Source organism: Ambystoma mexicanum, chromosome 1p (assembly GCF_040938575.1).
Source record: "Ambystoma mexicanum isolate Mex_15411 chromosome 1p, UKY_AmexF1_1, whole genome shotgun sequence".
In the NCBI taxonomy this organism is placed as follows: domain Eukaryota; kingdom Metazoa; phylum Chordata; class Amphibia; order Caudata; family Ambystomatidae; genus Ambystoma; species Ambystoma mexicanum.
This window is the reverse complement of record NC_090921.1, coordinates 1004303393-1004318531: the sequence shown is the minus strand read 5'-3', so window position 1 is coordinate 1004318531 and position 15139 is coordinate 1004303393. Positions and strand designations below refer to the sequence as shown.

General features: G+C 51.3%; 1 protein-coding gene across 3 annotated transcripts in view; it reads left to right on the top strand.

Moving 5' to 3' along the window:
- Positions 1–15139, top strand: part of SF3B3 (splicing factor 3b subunit 3) — a 702426-nt gene that overhangs the window by 254063 nt on the left and 433224 nt on the right. For all 3 annotated transcript variants that reach the window (XM_069654935.1, XM_069654943.1, XM_069654952.1), the window contains exon 13: positions 5167–5322. In XM_069654935.1, the coding sequence (XP_069511036.1) occupies positions 5167–5322 (156 nt within the window). The remainder of the gene's footprint in view (positions 1–5166; positions 5323–15139) is intronic.

Here is a 15139-nt window from a genome sequence, read left to right as displayed (position 1 = left end):
TGTCGGACCCTGTTCAGGTGCTGTCCTCGGTCGCCCAAGACCTTCTTTGGTGGGCCGACGAAGGCATTCTGATGAGGGGTGCTCCATTTTGGCTGCCCTGGCCAGAGGTGACGATCGTGACGGAGGCATCCCTCACGGGATGGGGAGCTCATGCCAACGAGTTGACAGTCAGCGGTCGTTGGTCTCCGTCGGAGTCCAGACTCCATATCAGTCTGTTGGAGCTGAAGGCCGTCAGGCTATCCCTGAAGGCTTTTCTGCCGACTGTGCGAGGAAAGAATGTCCTGATCCTGACGGACAACATGGTGGCCATGCACTACCTCAACAAAAAGGGGTGGGGGGGGGCAGGGTCACTTCCTCTGTGCAGGGAGGCGATGCAGCTCTGGTTCTGGGCAATCCAGCAGGAAGTTTCGATCTCGGCAGTTCATTTGGTAGGAGATGAAAACGAGACGGCGGACACTCTGAGCAGGCAGAGCGCGATCTCTCACGAGTGGGAGTTGGCTCAAGAGATTCTCCTGGAGATCTTAGCCCTTTGGGGGACCCCTCAAGTGGATCTCTTCGCCTCCAGTGTCAACCGGAAGTGCGAGAGGTTCTGCTCGCAGGAATTTCCTCCAAACGGAGCCTTAGGAGACGTGTTCGTGGTGGAGTGGTCATTCCCACTGCTGTACGCGTTTCCTCCAGTCCCCATCATCCCGCAAGTACTGCGGAGGTTACGGAGGTTCGGTTCCCGGATGATCCTCATTGCTCCGGCGTGGGCTCGGAGGACGTGGTACCCGGACCTTCTCGACTTGTCCATCTGCCCTCCACGTCATCTTCCCTACCAAGACGATCTGCTCTCATGGGAGGGGGGTCAGGTTCTCCATCCTGAGGTCAGGTCCCTCAACCTTCACACTTGGTTTCTGAAAGGTTGAGGTATAAGGATTGGGACCTCCATGAAGACGTGATGGAGGTGTTGCTTTCGACCAGAAGGCCTGCAACAAAGTCCCTGTACCGTTGCTGTTGGAGAAAGTTCTGCGACTGGTGCAGGGTTAGGAATGTGGATCCTTTTGCATGTGACATTCCCATGGTTCTGTCTTTTTTGCTTTCTTTGGCCCACAGGGGCCTTGAAGTGGGTACCATTAAAGGTTACCTGGCGGCGCTGTCCAGATTTAAGCGCTCGTCTGAAGAGTGTTCCTATTTTAAAATTCCTTTAATTTCTCAGTTTCTGAAAGGGCTCACTAATGTGTTCCCTCCGTCACCTTTCCAGGTGCCCGGTTGGGATTTGAACCTTGTTCTCAAGTTTCTATTGGGTGCTCCGTTTGAGTCTTTGCATTCATGCCCTTTGAGACTGTTAAATCTGAAAACTGTATTTTTAGGTGCGGTCACTTCCGCTCGCAGAGTGAGTGAGTTACAGGCACTTTCAGTTAAGCCACCCTTCACTGTGTTTCGTAAGGACAGGGTTGTCCTTAGTGTTCGTCCTACTTTTCTTCAGAAGGTGGTGTCGGAATTTCATTTGGGCCAGAAGGTTGTTCTTCCGGCATTTTATCCTCCTTCACATCCTGGGAAGGAAGAGGAGAGGCTCCACAAGCTTGATCCTAGGAGAGTGTTAAGCTTTTATATTTCACGCATTTACCGGGTCAGAGTAGACAAGCAGCTCTTTATTGGTTACGCTGGAAAGCGTTTGGGACAGGCTGTGACGAAACAGACTTTGTCTCGCTGGATTATTTTTGCTATCTGAGTGTTACCGCTTGGTGGGAAAGAACCCACCGGTCGGCTTACGGGCCCATTCTACCAGGGGTATGGCTGCCTCTACTGCCCTGCAGAGGGGTGTTCCTATTCGCAACATCTATGATGCAGCCACCTGGGCTTCGGTACATACTTTTGTATGTCACTATTCCCTCGATTCCCTTCGGGTGCAGGATCTGGCCTTTGGCAAGGTGGTCCTTTACTCCGCAATTTGATTGGGTTTGCTAAATTTCTGTTTTCTAAATTATTTTCCCACCTCCTTGCATTGGTACTGCTTTGGGAGTCTGTCATAGATATGGAATACGTCGGAGGACCCAATCCCCTCGAAGAACAAGTTACTTTCTTACCTGGTAACGTTCTTTCGATAGGATGGTCCGACGACGTATTCCATATCGTTCCCTCCCTACCTTCCCCGCTACAGAATTTCTTATGCGATTGCAGCTTACGTTTCCGCAAGGCTTTGTGTGTCTGACTGGCAGAAGACAGGTGGCACACGTTCTGGGGGAAAAAACTACAACTGAGGCTACGGGCGTTGTGCGTCCTACTTATAACATCTAGTGACGTCGGCCGTCGGAGGAGGTCCTTGAGGGCGGCGTATCGACGTCATCGACGCAGGACGCAGATGCTGAAGATTTTCCGAAGCAGCACAGCTGTCGTGATTACTGTCATAGATATGGAATACGTCGTCTGACCATCCCATCGAAAGAACGTTACCAGGTAAGAGATTAACTTGTTCTTTGTAACTATACACTCTCGGAGCTAGTTACCAACTAATTCATTTATAATAAGTCACTTTTAAATACTTGGTTTTCTTTTCACGACAGACCCCTTAAAGTATCCAGCCCTTCCCAATTCTAGTACAGGAGTTCTCTGAGGCAGAAGAGGGACCCCCGTAGTCTAGGAGTCAGCTGTAGGCAGGGTGAGATAGGGCACAGTTGCAGGAAAAGTTCAGAGTTCCAGAGGAAGACTGTTCAAACAAGTAAGTATTTTACTTTAGAGTTAGTTGAGGGTCCAGGGACTTCAGAGAACACACCCTAGGAGGATTACAGCAAGGGTCCTGGTGAACTGGACAAGAGACCTCCTAATCACAGATAACCTAAAAGTACACAGAAATCAAAAGAAACTTAAGGTAAGTAAATACCCAAGCCAGCACAGTACCTCAGCATGGAAGATTATTCTGCAGCAGGAGGACTTTAGAATCAGCAGCCAAAAACAGGACCTTGGATGGGCTTTTTCAGCAGGGATCGACACAGAAGGTTTAAGGTAAGGGTGTCTTCGTGGCTGGATGCAGCTCTGTGCATTTGGCGCCTTTTCAGGAGCACAGAAGAACACAGAATATCGCTGTTCGGATTCTTGTAATTTGCAACGTCCAGCCCTCGGGTGAGGGGACTTTTCAGACTCGATTCACGTCTCTGGAGGTCCAGCAGAATGTCCACAATGTTTCATCAAGAAGACGGTGCACAGCCCAAGGGCTCGATGTCCCAGGATATTGGGGTATTGCAGCCCAACAAAATTGCAGCATGATGTGGGATGGCTCAAAATGTAGGTGGTCTTAAGTCTAGGGGGTGTCACCAGGGTCTGGGTCAGGGTCATCATTTTCAAAGTCCCTAGGTCGATTGGAAGGAAGGTTAACAGCAGGCTCTGGTTACACAGCAGGCTCTTCGGTCGCTGGAAATCGTTTCAGCCACAAATCCGTCATCTTCCTCTTCGGTTTTGGTACCGGCGGTCGACTACCTCTTCAGCTTCCAGGATCAGACTTTTATGCAGGAACCCAGCCAATCAAATAGCCGTGCAACTTTCAAACTTGGGTGGTTGGCAACACTCAGGCTGGAAGACTAAGGACTGCAAATTTTTCGACGACTCCCTCGCTTCCTGCCTTCAGACACTTTGGAGCCTGGGCAGGGAGTCCACAATACTCTCGCCAAAGATAAAAATCGCACAAAGGAATTTCCCACCCTGGATGTCAGGGGAAGGAACAAGAAATGCTAAAATGGTGAAAAAAGGAGACCGGGCCATTTTGGTAAAATGGGTGCCTTTCCCGGGCTGTGCAAACAGCCCTGGGTTAAGGTTCGCCAAATGAAACAAAAGGTTCACTGCCAGAGCCATTAAAGTAAAGTTTGTCCTTGTTACAAAAATGTTACATTTACAATGAGAAAGGAGATACTCAGTATCTCCCCAGCACTCAACATAAGGTTGGGCCTGCTGGTCTAACCTAATAAAATATAAAAGGGATCCAAAGATCCTTTCTACCCTTGGGAACTGTAGTTCTCACAAGGTTAGTCAGAGAAATTTAAAGGGGGAGCCCCTAGGTCAACCTAGCAACAATAGGCACGTATTGCCAAAACTTTGTCGGAGGATAACTTTTAAAAGACACTATGGAGAGTCTTAAACATGACACCCATAAAAAGAGTAAAATATTCTGTTAGTGTGGAAAAGGGTTCCCACTTGGAGGTATAAGGAAAAATAATCCACTAGTAAAAGCAAAAAAGATAAAAGTTCCGGGGTTGACACAGGTCAGTAAGATGTATCATTACTATGAAAACCTTACCTAACACTTTGCACACCTCATAACTCGCCTACTCTCTACTCTTACACTCTACACTCCATGTCAGAAACAAATTATCTCAGGGACCTCTACATATGAGGGATCGTGGGTACAGTAGACTTCACACTAGGGATAATATTACAAACACGCCCAGTCGACTTCCCTTTTTGAACTTCGAAAAACCATGTGCAATTCTCTATGCATACCTCCTAGATGTCAGCCTATGCAAAGCATATGAATGCAAAAAGAGAGGAATTCTGCTTGCACTGATGGTTCTTGTGGCTGACCAATACACACACCACAGTGGAAGTGAGGTGAGTGAGGCGAAAGGACCTCTTATCCCGAAAGGATCCATACCATAAGCAGAAATGCTAAAGGACACCTTTGCGTTCATTGGAGTAACAACTATACTAAATGTTTGTCTTTAATGTTTGACTAGGCTTTTCTATTTTCTCAGACTAGATGGCCGTAGGTCGTGGGACAAAGTAAGCAATATTAACTCTTGCGAGCTCCGCATTAGGCAGCCAACTAGGTTAGTGGAAAAAACAATCTGAGGGACCTCGACGCGTGAGGGATTTTGGGTACACTGCACGTCACGTTGGGGATAGTGTTATTCACACCATGTCGACGTCCCCTTTCGCTCTTCGAAAGAATGATGCAATACTCTGCGATAACCACTAGATGTCGGACTATATGCACAGCATGTGAATCTTAGCAGATACAATCATCGAAAATGCTATTACGGTGAGTAATGCATATCTTGTGTGCTACAATGCCGTACTTGGTGTTCAAGCAATAATGCAAATCCCTGAAGCATATGTTTGGTTTCTGTTTTCTTTACAGAGCAGTGTTGGCTGTCTTTTGCCTCTATTCTAAATCCCTAATGTCTAAACTTTCAGGTGTACCCAGATGGGATCCGACACATCCGTGCGGACAAGAGAGTGAATGAGTGGAAAACACCTGGCAAGAAGATAATTGTGAAGTGTGCTGTGAATCAGCGGCAGGTTGTAATTGCCCTGACTGGAGGAGAGCTTGTCTATTTTGAGATGGATCCTGTAAGTCTAGTCTTATACACATATCAGTCTGTCTGGTGAAATTGCATGCTATTGTAATGTATTATGTTTACATTGTTATATTGTGTCAATATTCGTGTCTCTTGTGTTTGATAGTTGACTGGCTCCACTGCCAGGTTGCTTTCATCTTCACAAAATGAGCTGTCTGATATTCGCTCATGGAAAGGCAGCCCAGCCGTATCAACTCCCTCGTGTTTTGGTCAGAGTCCCCTTGAATTGTAGCTAAGAAAACATAGATGGGCTTGAGGGAAATCCCCTCTCGCCCAGAAACGGAGGAGTGCAGAAATGTGACAAATTGCTGCTTTTATTTAGTCCAAGCAGGGGATACGCACACAGATTCCACTGCTTCAAATGTACTCTCAGCTCGTTACAGGCGGGCAGTGAGTTTTTAAGCTGCCATGACCTCACAACCAAAAGATATATTCCTTGCTCTTATGCGAAATGGGATTGAGTGAACAGTATAGGCATAATCACTGTCTGTAAGGGACAGATAATTTGATTGGTCTGGCTAGATCTGGCAGCTCCAACTGGCACGACCCCTTCAGGTCAGTGCAAGCCTTGTCAGTTTAAGACGTTTACCAGCATGTGGGCAAAAATGATGGGTGGGAAAGTTGAGCTCAGAGCGCCGGCTGCTTCCCACTATTGTTTTACGCCTCTGACTTCCCAGACCTTGAGCAAGGATACTCCATTCTCCATCTTCATGTTGTGTTGCATTATTTTCATCTTCTGACTTCAATTTGATGGAATGACCTTATCTGTCTGAATGGATTGTTTTCCATCAGCTCCAGGTCACGTGTTCAGGGACAGTAGAAATGACTTTCTCAGCTGTCATTTATGAGGGATTTCAGCCTTTTTGCCTTTGCAGGTGTATCTTTTCAGCTGAATCGAGCCCTCTTCCTAAGTGTCCTTGGTAGGGCTGGACATGCTGGCAGGCCTGTTTCACATCTCTCAGAAAAGTCAGTCCCCTGTGTTTTGAGCTTTCCAAATTCTTTTCAATGCAGCTGCGGCTTCCGTTTGGCTGATGATCGCTTTTTTGGTGTGACCAAGCAGTTTGTGTGTTGTTTTGCACCTGGCTAATGTCTCTGCGGGTGTGTTCAGCCATGTCGCCTTTTCATGATTACTTTGGTGATGTCATACAGGTATTGAAAGTGAACCCCATCTTACAGGGGTACCCCTAAAATACAATGGGGGTACCCCTAATCAGGTTCACACCAGAGTAAATGCACCCCTCTATGGAATTAAGGCCATGAGTCTATCTTGCAAGAATAACCGACTTTAATCTGTACAAAAATGAGGATTGGGGGGAGGGCAGAGGACGCAGTCTTCCGTGGCTGGCTCCTGAAGACTAATGGCAAGCAGGCACCTTTATATACTGTTCAACTTGGTCACTGGATACCAGCATAGCTCATCCAAAATTGTCCTTCTTGCCTTTCAAGGGATTCTGCAATCTCCCTTCTTGCATGGCCAGGTTTACATTTAGACCACCCTACTTAACATACTGCTGCTTCTGCAGGAATACATTATAGATCCTATTTATCATTTGCTATGTTATAAACATTCATATATAAACACACCTTCCCGCCATACTCGACTCTTCACTCAATATTCTTATTTCATGTGGTCCAGTAATTCTCATAAAAATCCTGTTTTCCCATAGTACTATGTTGTGCATTGAATCCTTTAGTCTCCATTGGCTTGTGATGGACAGGGAACAGCTGCTGAGTTACCGCCTGTGCACTGCCACGTTTAGCCGACACCAGACAATGCCTGTAGTCTATTTTCAGCACAGGCTGCATTCACCATGCTTTGAGAGAAGCTAACGACAATTTAACCGTTTTACAAATATATTCATTTAAATAGTTATTTTCACCTTATATTTAAATCCTAACTATCTTCATTTAGTGACTTCCTCCCCCCTGGACTCTTGAAAGGTGAACCCCAACTTACAGGGGCGCCCCTTAAATATTTTGTGGTACCCCCCTGATCACGCTCACACCAGAGTAAAGGCACCCCTCTAGGGGATTAAGGCCATGAGTCGATCTTGCAAGAGATAACTAACTTTAATCTTTACAAAGATGAGGATTGGGGGAATGGCAGAAGACTCTGCCATTCCGACCAGCATTCTGCCTTCCTTGGCTGGCTCCCAGGTCCTGAAAACTGGTGCTGGGCCTGGAGCTTAAATACTCTTGACTTGGTTGCTGGATACCGGCAGAGCTCATCCAAAACTGTTCTTCTTTAGTCTCCAGTGTTGCCTGGCCAGGTTTACATTTAGACCAATCCTACTTTAACATACTGCTGCCATGCAGGAATACATTGTATCTCTTGTTTAGCATTATTTGCTCTTAAAAACATTCAAACATAAACACATCTTTGCGCCATTCTCTCAACACTCCATAAAATTATATTTTATCTGGTCCAGTAATTTCTACAAAACCCTTATTTTTACATATTGTGTGCATAAACACGTACATTCTGGTATTCTTAGTCTTCATGGGCTTCTGCTGAACAGAAACGGCTGCTCTTCTCCAGCATTGGGTCTGGCATGGATTCACATGCTCAAGAATATTCCCCGTTGTCATGCTGGGAATCCTCGGTAAAGAAATTAATTGGTTTCCGTTTCACTCTGAACTGTCTTTCTCCTAACAACCAACCAGTGGTCTCTGGGTCATACTGCCCTCTACCTAAGTCTCTCCTCTGGCAGCCATCTTCAGATTTCTACTGCAAGTTCGAGTGTTAGGAGTCCTCGTAATTAGGTCTCTGGCTTTTTACTGTGTTTTGCACTTTTTTCTAGAGGTTATTTTCCGGTCAATCAAGCCTCAAGCTCCATCGACCCATCATCCGATTAAAGGGGACCCGTTTTCAGATTTTCCAGCGCCCGTGAAGGGCTGAATTTCATCGAGTTAGAATTCCCGAAGATTCTTCGAGGCCTACTCTGCATGGACATGGTAGAGGAGAAGGAAGACAACGCCTCTGTTCAAGATTTGCCCAGGATGTGGCCTACGGACCATCTACTTGGACAAGGGCATTCCATGTGCCTCTATTGCCTACATTTGGACCAAACTCACGTGGAGGAAGACTGCGTTTTGCAAGGAGATGGTCCCCCGCACAATGAAGGATCGCCGCATCCGTCTCACCGAGTGGCTTCAGGCCAAGGCCCCTGCTACGGGTTAGTCCCGTCAGCATGCCTCCACCAGCCACAAGAGAAAAACTGAGAGGTCTTCTAAGACCTTTTGAGGGCGCTCCGGCGATGGGGGCCCAACATAATGCTAAGCACCACGAGTCCACAGGCACCGGTAGCGCCGTTGCAACGGGCTCCCCGGCGGCCAGGGCGAGCTCCGTGTCACCAGCACCTTCAACAATGAACCTCAGGTTTGGTGAAGAAGAGGCAGTCAGACCACCCGGGTAAGATTCTGCAGAAGCCCCGGAAGGGCCAGTTGGAGAAGGCCAAGGAGGAGCGGGGCTCTGACCCCCCGAGGTGAAGGCCTCTAGCTCGACCGAGGTCGTGCAGGCCCAGATTCACCCAGCAAAGCCTTCCATTGAAGGAGTGGTGGCGTCCCTAGCGAAGGACGTGGGTTCTCATGGTGCGGCACCCAATGCGAGAGTTTCCCTGCCTGCCAGGAGGGAAACTTCTTTTCTCCCCATAGAGAAGACACCGGAGAAGGCTATGCCCATCTCCCCGAAACAGTCTCCCCTGGTTGCAGAGAAGGGGGGGGGGGCACGGTAGTCCTACAGGGCACAGACATCTCCTCTGAGGAGGAGCTTTCTACTCTCCATACCATTTTGGAAAAGAAGTTTGTCGAGGCCAAGTCCTACGGGAAGGATCCCGACGAGGGAGACGTCAAGAGTGGCAACATGACTGATGAGGAGGAGCAGGCTGTGGAGGAGTTGGAGAACCCTACACCGCTGCTTCTGTCGCTCCCACTTCCGCCACCTCGGCAAACGCCTAAACCCCCAGCGGACATTTCGGTGGATATTCTCCAGGCACTTAACACCTTGTGCACGGAAATTCGGACGAGGATGCCCCTTCTGCCGACTGAAGATCCTGCGGCACCAGAGAATCCCGCGGCACCAGGGCCAATCAAGCGCGCCCCCTGCCAAGAAGAGTAGAGTTCACCCTTCACCGCCTTGTCACCCGTCGCCACCCTCCCCCTCCTCCCTCCTCCCCTCCACCGAGGGAGGATGGGGACACGGACACAGCGACTAAAACGGGTTAGACCTCCCGTCTCCGCCGCCCAGAGCCTCACCACCCGACGAGATCGTCTTGTTCATGCCATGATCTCTAGGGCCTCGGACCTGTTTCAACTGACCCCCGAGGAAATGAAGAGAGGGTTTCCTGTACCAACGCCGCGAGGCGACAAGGAAGACCGTGCTGTTGATCCCGCTGTTGGACGACATTTGGGATGAGGGACTGTCCCTTATGAAGAACCCATCCTCGGCCCTGGTGAAGACGGACTGGTACGAAAAGAAGTACAGGGTGCCGGATTCTGCACCCAAGTGTTTGAGGTCCAAGCCTTCCCCGGATTCGGTGGTCTCTGCAGCGGCGAGGAAGAAATCTTCTGGCTTTTCTGCATCAACGACCTCCTCACCCCACCCCGGACAGCAAGGGGAAGAAGTTGGACGCCATGGGATGACAAGTCATCACATTGGCAGCGACGACCATCAATGTGGCCCTCGCCATCGTGGCGCGCTACCACAGGGAGCTCTGGTTTAAAATAGCTCCCCTCCTGCACTTCTTTCCTGAGGATAAGAGAGCAGAAGCGTTGGAGATCCTGCAGGAGGGCGAGGTGGCATCGGACCATGCCATCACAGTGGCCACGCACTTTGCTGACACGGGGTTCTGCCAAATGGGCAATGGCGTTTGCCTTTGTCCGCAAGGTTAGTTAAGGACCACTAACTTTTGCCAGGATGTGCAGTCGAGGGTATTGGACATGCCCTTCGATGAGTACAATTTGTTTGGCAAGACCGTGGACGAGTCTCTTCAGGCCATCAAGGCAGACACCGAGACGGCTCATACCTTGGGCATGCTTCAGCAGCGACGGCCGTCCTTTCGGACTTCCGGGGGTAAACCCCAAGGTTCCTCCGAAGGCTTCGGTGGAAGTTCCTCGTCCTAGCGTCAACCGGGGCTGCAGCAAGTCTAGAGGAGGTCGCCGTGGTCGACAAGGCCCCCAAAGCGGCGCCTCCACGGCGAAGCAAGATTGAACCGGCTGTGACGTCGGGCCCCCACTTGCACACCCCGGTGGGAGGCCGGGCGAACTTCTTCAGCGCGTATAAATCCATCTCCACCGACCGCTGGGTGCTGGGCGCTCTGGCCCATGGACACACCCTGGAATTCCAACGAAAGTGTCCTCTTATACCACCATTGGCAGGCAGGAAAACCACATCCCTCTGCTTCTGCTCGAGGTGCGGGCCATGCTGAAGAAGGGAGTGATAGAGCTCGTTCTAAAGAGGCACCTGGGCTCCGGTGTGTACTCTCAGTACATCCTCATCAAGAAGACTGGCGGTTGGAGGCCCATCCTAGACCTCTGCTGTCTGAACAAGTACATCAGGTCCCAGAAGTTTCGGCTGGTCACCCTTCAGCACATGCTAGGGCAGCTGGAAGAAGGGGATTTCCTATTGTCGCTGGACTTGGAAGATGCCTACTTTCACATCCCCATTCACAAGGGGCACCGCAAGTCTCTGCTCTTCGTGGTTCAAGGGCAACATTACCAGTTCAAGGCCCTTCTCTTCGGATTGAAGTCGGCGCCAAGGGTTTTCACCAAGTGCCTAGTGCCAGTGGCGGCTCCGCTGCGTCAATAAGGGATCCACGTTTACCCCTACCTGGACGACTGGCTCATCCGAGCGAAATCGAGGGACATTGCCGTCGCACACACGGCGAAAACCGTCCAATGCTGACGGATCTGGGGTTCTTGTAAACTATGCGTAGTCTTGCTTGGTGCCATCGCAAGACCCGCTGTTTATGGGGTCTCGGCTCAACACTGTGTCGTGCCTGGTGTCTCCGGAGGAGAGGATAGCAGGCCACCCTGGCCAAGGTACAAGGGCTGTTGATCCTGAAGATCGCAAGGGTGAGGTCCATCTCCCTTCTTGTCATGTCATGCATATACCTCATTCGACTTTGTAGGCTGCGCATGCGGCCACTGCAAGAGTTCCTCGATGCCGTTGGATTCAGGTATCTGGAAGCTTCGAGGACCAGAGCGCTCTCGACGTGAGTTTCCATCGAGCGATACAGTGGTGGGGAGTCTGTGCGCATGTGTTGGCGGGCACGGCCTTCCAGACACCACCTCATCAGGAGACGGTCACGACGGACGCCTCCCTTGAAGGATGGGGTGCGGACACCGGAAGTCTCCACACAAGAGGCCTGTGGCTGCCGGAGGAGAGGTTGTTGCATATCAACGTACTGGAGCTGCGGGCATTGTTTTTGGCCCTCTAGTCTTTCCTTCTGTCCCTCAAGGGCAAGGTGATGGGGGGGGTCTTCATGGACAACACCACCACGATGTTCTACGGAAGCAGGGGGCACCAGATCCCCAGCGCTCTGAAGAGAGGCGCAAGACTTATGGCACTGGGCCGTTGCCCAGGGGACGTTCCTCGTCCCGTTTCATTTGGCAGGAGTGAAGGACACCATTGCTGCCTCCCTCAGCCGGGAGCTGTGCTCTTGCCACGAGTGGGAGCTTCGGCAGGACCAAGTGTATCTTCTGTTCCGTCGATGGGACAATCCCCACATCGATCTGTTTGCGACGGTGACGAACACCAAGTGCCGGAGGTTCTCCAGCAGGTTTCCCCAGCCGTGGAACATGTGGGGACGCATTCTCATTCCCCTGGGATGGCCTGTTCCTGTATTTAATCCCTATGTTGCTTCTTCGACTAGTCAATCAACTCAGACTGTCCCGGTGCAAGATGATCCTCGTCGCACTTGCATGGCCGAGACCGATATGGTACCCGGACCTTCTGCACGTGTCAGCGTCCCCGCCAGTCAAGTTTTCGGCAGCCGCAGATCTTCTCGCCAGAGAAGGAGGTGCGATCCTGCACCACGACCCAGGGTCGCTGAACTTACAGGCCTGGCTCCTGCAGCACCATAGTTTGGAGGATATGATATCCCGGCAGACTGCAAGGAGGAGATTGCCAAGGCCAGTGCTTAGTCTACACTGAAATGCTATGGACATAAGTGGAAGAGGTTCGCCGTCTGGTGCCGTGCATAGATCAACCGTCTACGGATTATGGCTCGCAGGTTTTGCTGTCGCTGGCCAAAGCAGGGCTGGCTCATGCCTCCATCAAGGTTCATCTGGCGGCGATCTCCTGCTACCCCAGAACTCCAGGACGGTCGTCGTTATGGTCACACTGCCTGGTCAAGGAGTTCATCAAAGGATTTCTCCCTTCGTTCCCGCCGGTGAGGGCTGCGGCCTTGGCCTGGGAGCTCAATGTGGTGCTGACTAGGCTCACATGTTCACCGTTCAAGCCTATGCATTCTGTGCCGCTGACATTTTTGTCGTGGAAAACAGCATTTCTTGTGGCCATCACCTCTGCACGACGAGTGGGAGAGATCCAGGCTCTCTCTTGTAAACCACCTTACTTGACATTCCACGAGACAAGGGTTGTGCTACGGACGCACCCCTCCTTCATCCCCAAGGTGCCGTCAGACTTCATCTAAACAAGCCCTTGGTGTTACCGGTATTCTTCCCGATGCCTTTGTCGCCGGCTGAGAGGACTTTGCACTCGCTGGATGTGACTAGAGCGCTGAAGTTCACCGTGGACCGCACAAAGAGTTTTCGGAAGAAGTTGCAACTTTTTGTGAACTTTGGCCCTTTGAACCACGGGAAGGCCCTCTCCAAGACTTCCTTTTCCAGGTGGCTCTCCAGCTGCATCATGCACTGTCACCGGTTGGCAAACCGGCCGTTGCCTGGCTGTCCGAGAGCCCACTCGACCAGAGCAATCGCTGCAACTACGGCGTTCCTGTCTGGTGTGCCCCTGCTGGACATCTGCAGGGCTGCTACGTGGAGGTCGGCGCACACCTTCAGGAGATTCTACTGCGTCGACAGGGATTCCAGGGAGGAGTCCAGAGTCGGCCAAGCAGTGCTGCGCAACCTGTTCGCTTGAAGGTGAGCCTGGTGAGGAGGTAAGAGATGCTTAATGTTGAGCCTTGCCACCTCCCGTGGTTTTGCATGTGTGTACTGCTATGTACTCTTTATTCATGAGCATGTGAATCCATGCCAGACCCCATGCTGGAGAAGGAACAAGTTACTTGCCTGTAACTGTTCTCCAGCATGGGTCTGGCATGGATTCACATGCAAACCCTCCTGCCTACCCCTCTGCGGCTCTTCTCTTGGTCTTACTGCCATTTTACGTGCTACCAAATCTGAAGATGGCTGCCTGGGGAGAGGCTTAGGATAGAGGCCAGTCATTGGAGGCATCTGGGATTCTCTGAATTATCCAAAGTCCTGCTTGATTCCATCACAGAACGCGCTGTTCCTGGGGGCCAGGCTCAACATGGTCTCCTGCCTGGCGGCCCCCTCGGAGGAAAGGATAGCCATGCTGGCCAAGGTGCAATGGCTGTTGACACTGAAGACCGCCACGGTGTGGACCATCAAGTTGCTGCTCGGCATGATGTCGTTGTGAATTTACCTGATACGACTTTGCAGGGTGCGGATGCAACCCCTTCAGGAATTCCTGGACACCTATTGGATTCAGTCGTCCGGAAGCTTTGCAGACAAGATTGCCCTCGATGAGGAGTTCCATTGAGCAATAAGGGGGTGGAGAGTGCGCTCCAACATTGCCGGGGTCATGGAGTTCCAGAGCCCCGTACCAGGAGACGGTCACCACGGACGTTTCCCTGGAGGGCAGGGGAGCCCACACCGGAAATATCCACGCCAGAGGCCTGTGGTGACCGGAGGAGAAGGATCTCCACATCAATGTCCTGGAGCTGCGGGCAGTACTCTGGGCCCTCAAGTTGTTCCTTCCATCCCTCAAGGGCAAAAGGTAGGAAGTTGGGGGGGGGGGGAGGGGTTGGGGACTGGATCCCCAGCGCTCTCCAGAGAGGCGCAGGACTTGTGGCACTGGGCCGTCGCCCAGGAAATGTTCTGCATTACTAGCGGGAGTCAAGAACCCCATCGCTGACTCCCTCAGGGAGCTGTGCTCTTGCCACGAGTGGGAGCTTCGACAAAGGGGACAGCCTCTTCCTGTGATGGGGCAGACCCCAGATCGATCTGTTTGCGACGGCGACAAATTGCAAATGCCAGTAATTCGCCAGAAGGTTCCATCAGCCGATGAGCATGGGGGACGTGTTTTCTTTCCTGTGTGAAGGCCTCTTCCTTTACGCGTTACCTCTCCTGCTGCGTGTCATCAATCAGCTCAAACTGTGCCGATGCAGGATTATCCTTGTCGCCCATGCGTGGCCGAGGCAGATTTGGTACCTGGACCTTCTCAACCTGTCAACGACACCTCCAATCAAACTGCCAGTGGTCGCGGATCTGCTCACCAGAGGAGGCGGTGCAACACTGCATCACGAACCAGGATCGCTGAACCTGAAGGCTTGGCTCCTGCAGCCTTAGAGTTCGGAGGCTAGAAGCTGCCGGCGGAATGCAGGGAGGTCCTTGCCAGGGCCAGAGCATTGTCGACTCTTACGTGCTACAGGCACACGTGGAACGTGGTGCCAGATGCAGAAAATCAACCCTCTGAGGGTCTCGGCCCTGCAGATTCTTCCGTACTTGTTGTCAAAGCGGGGCTGGCGCCCGCCTCTATCGAGGTGCATCTGGCGGCTATCTCCTGCTAGACCAGGTCTCTTTGGTGCCACTGTCTAGTCAAGGAGTTC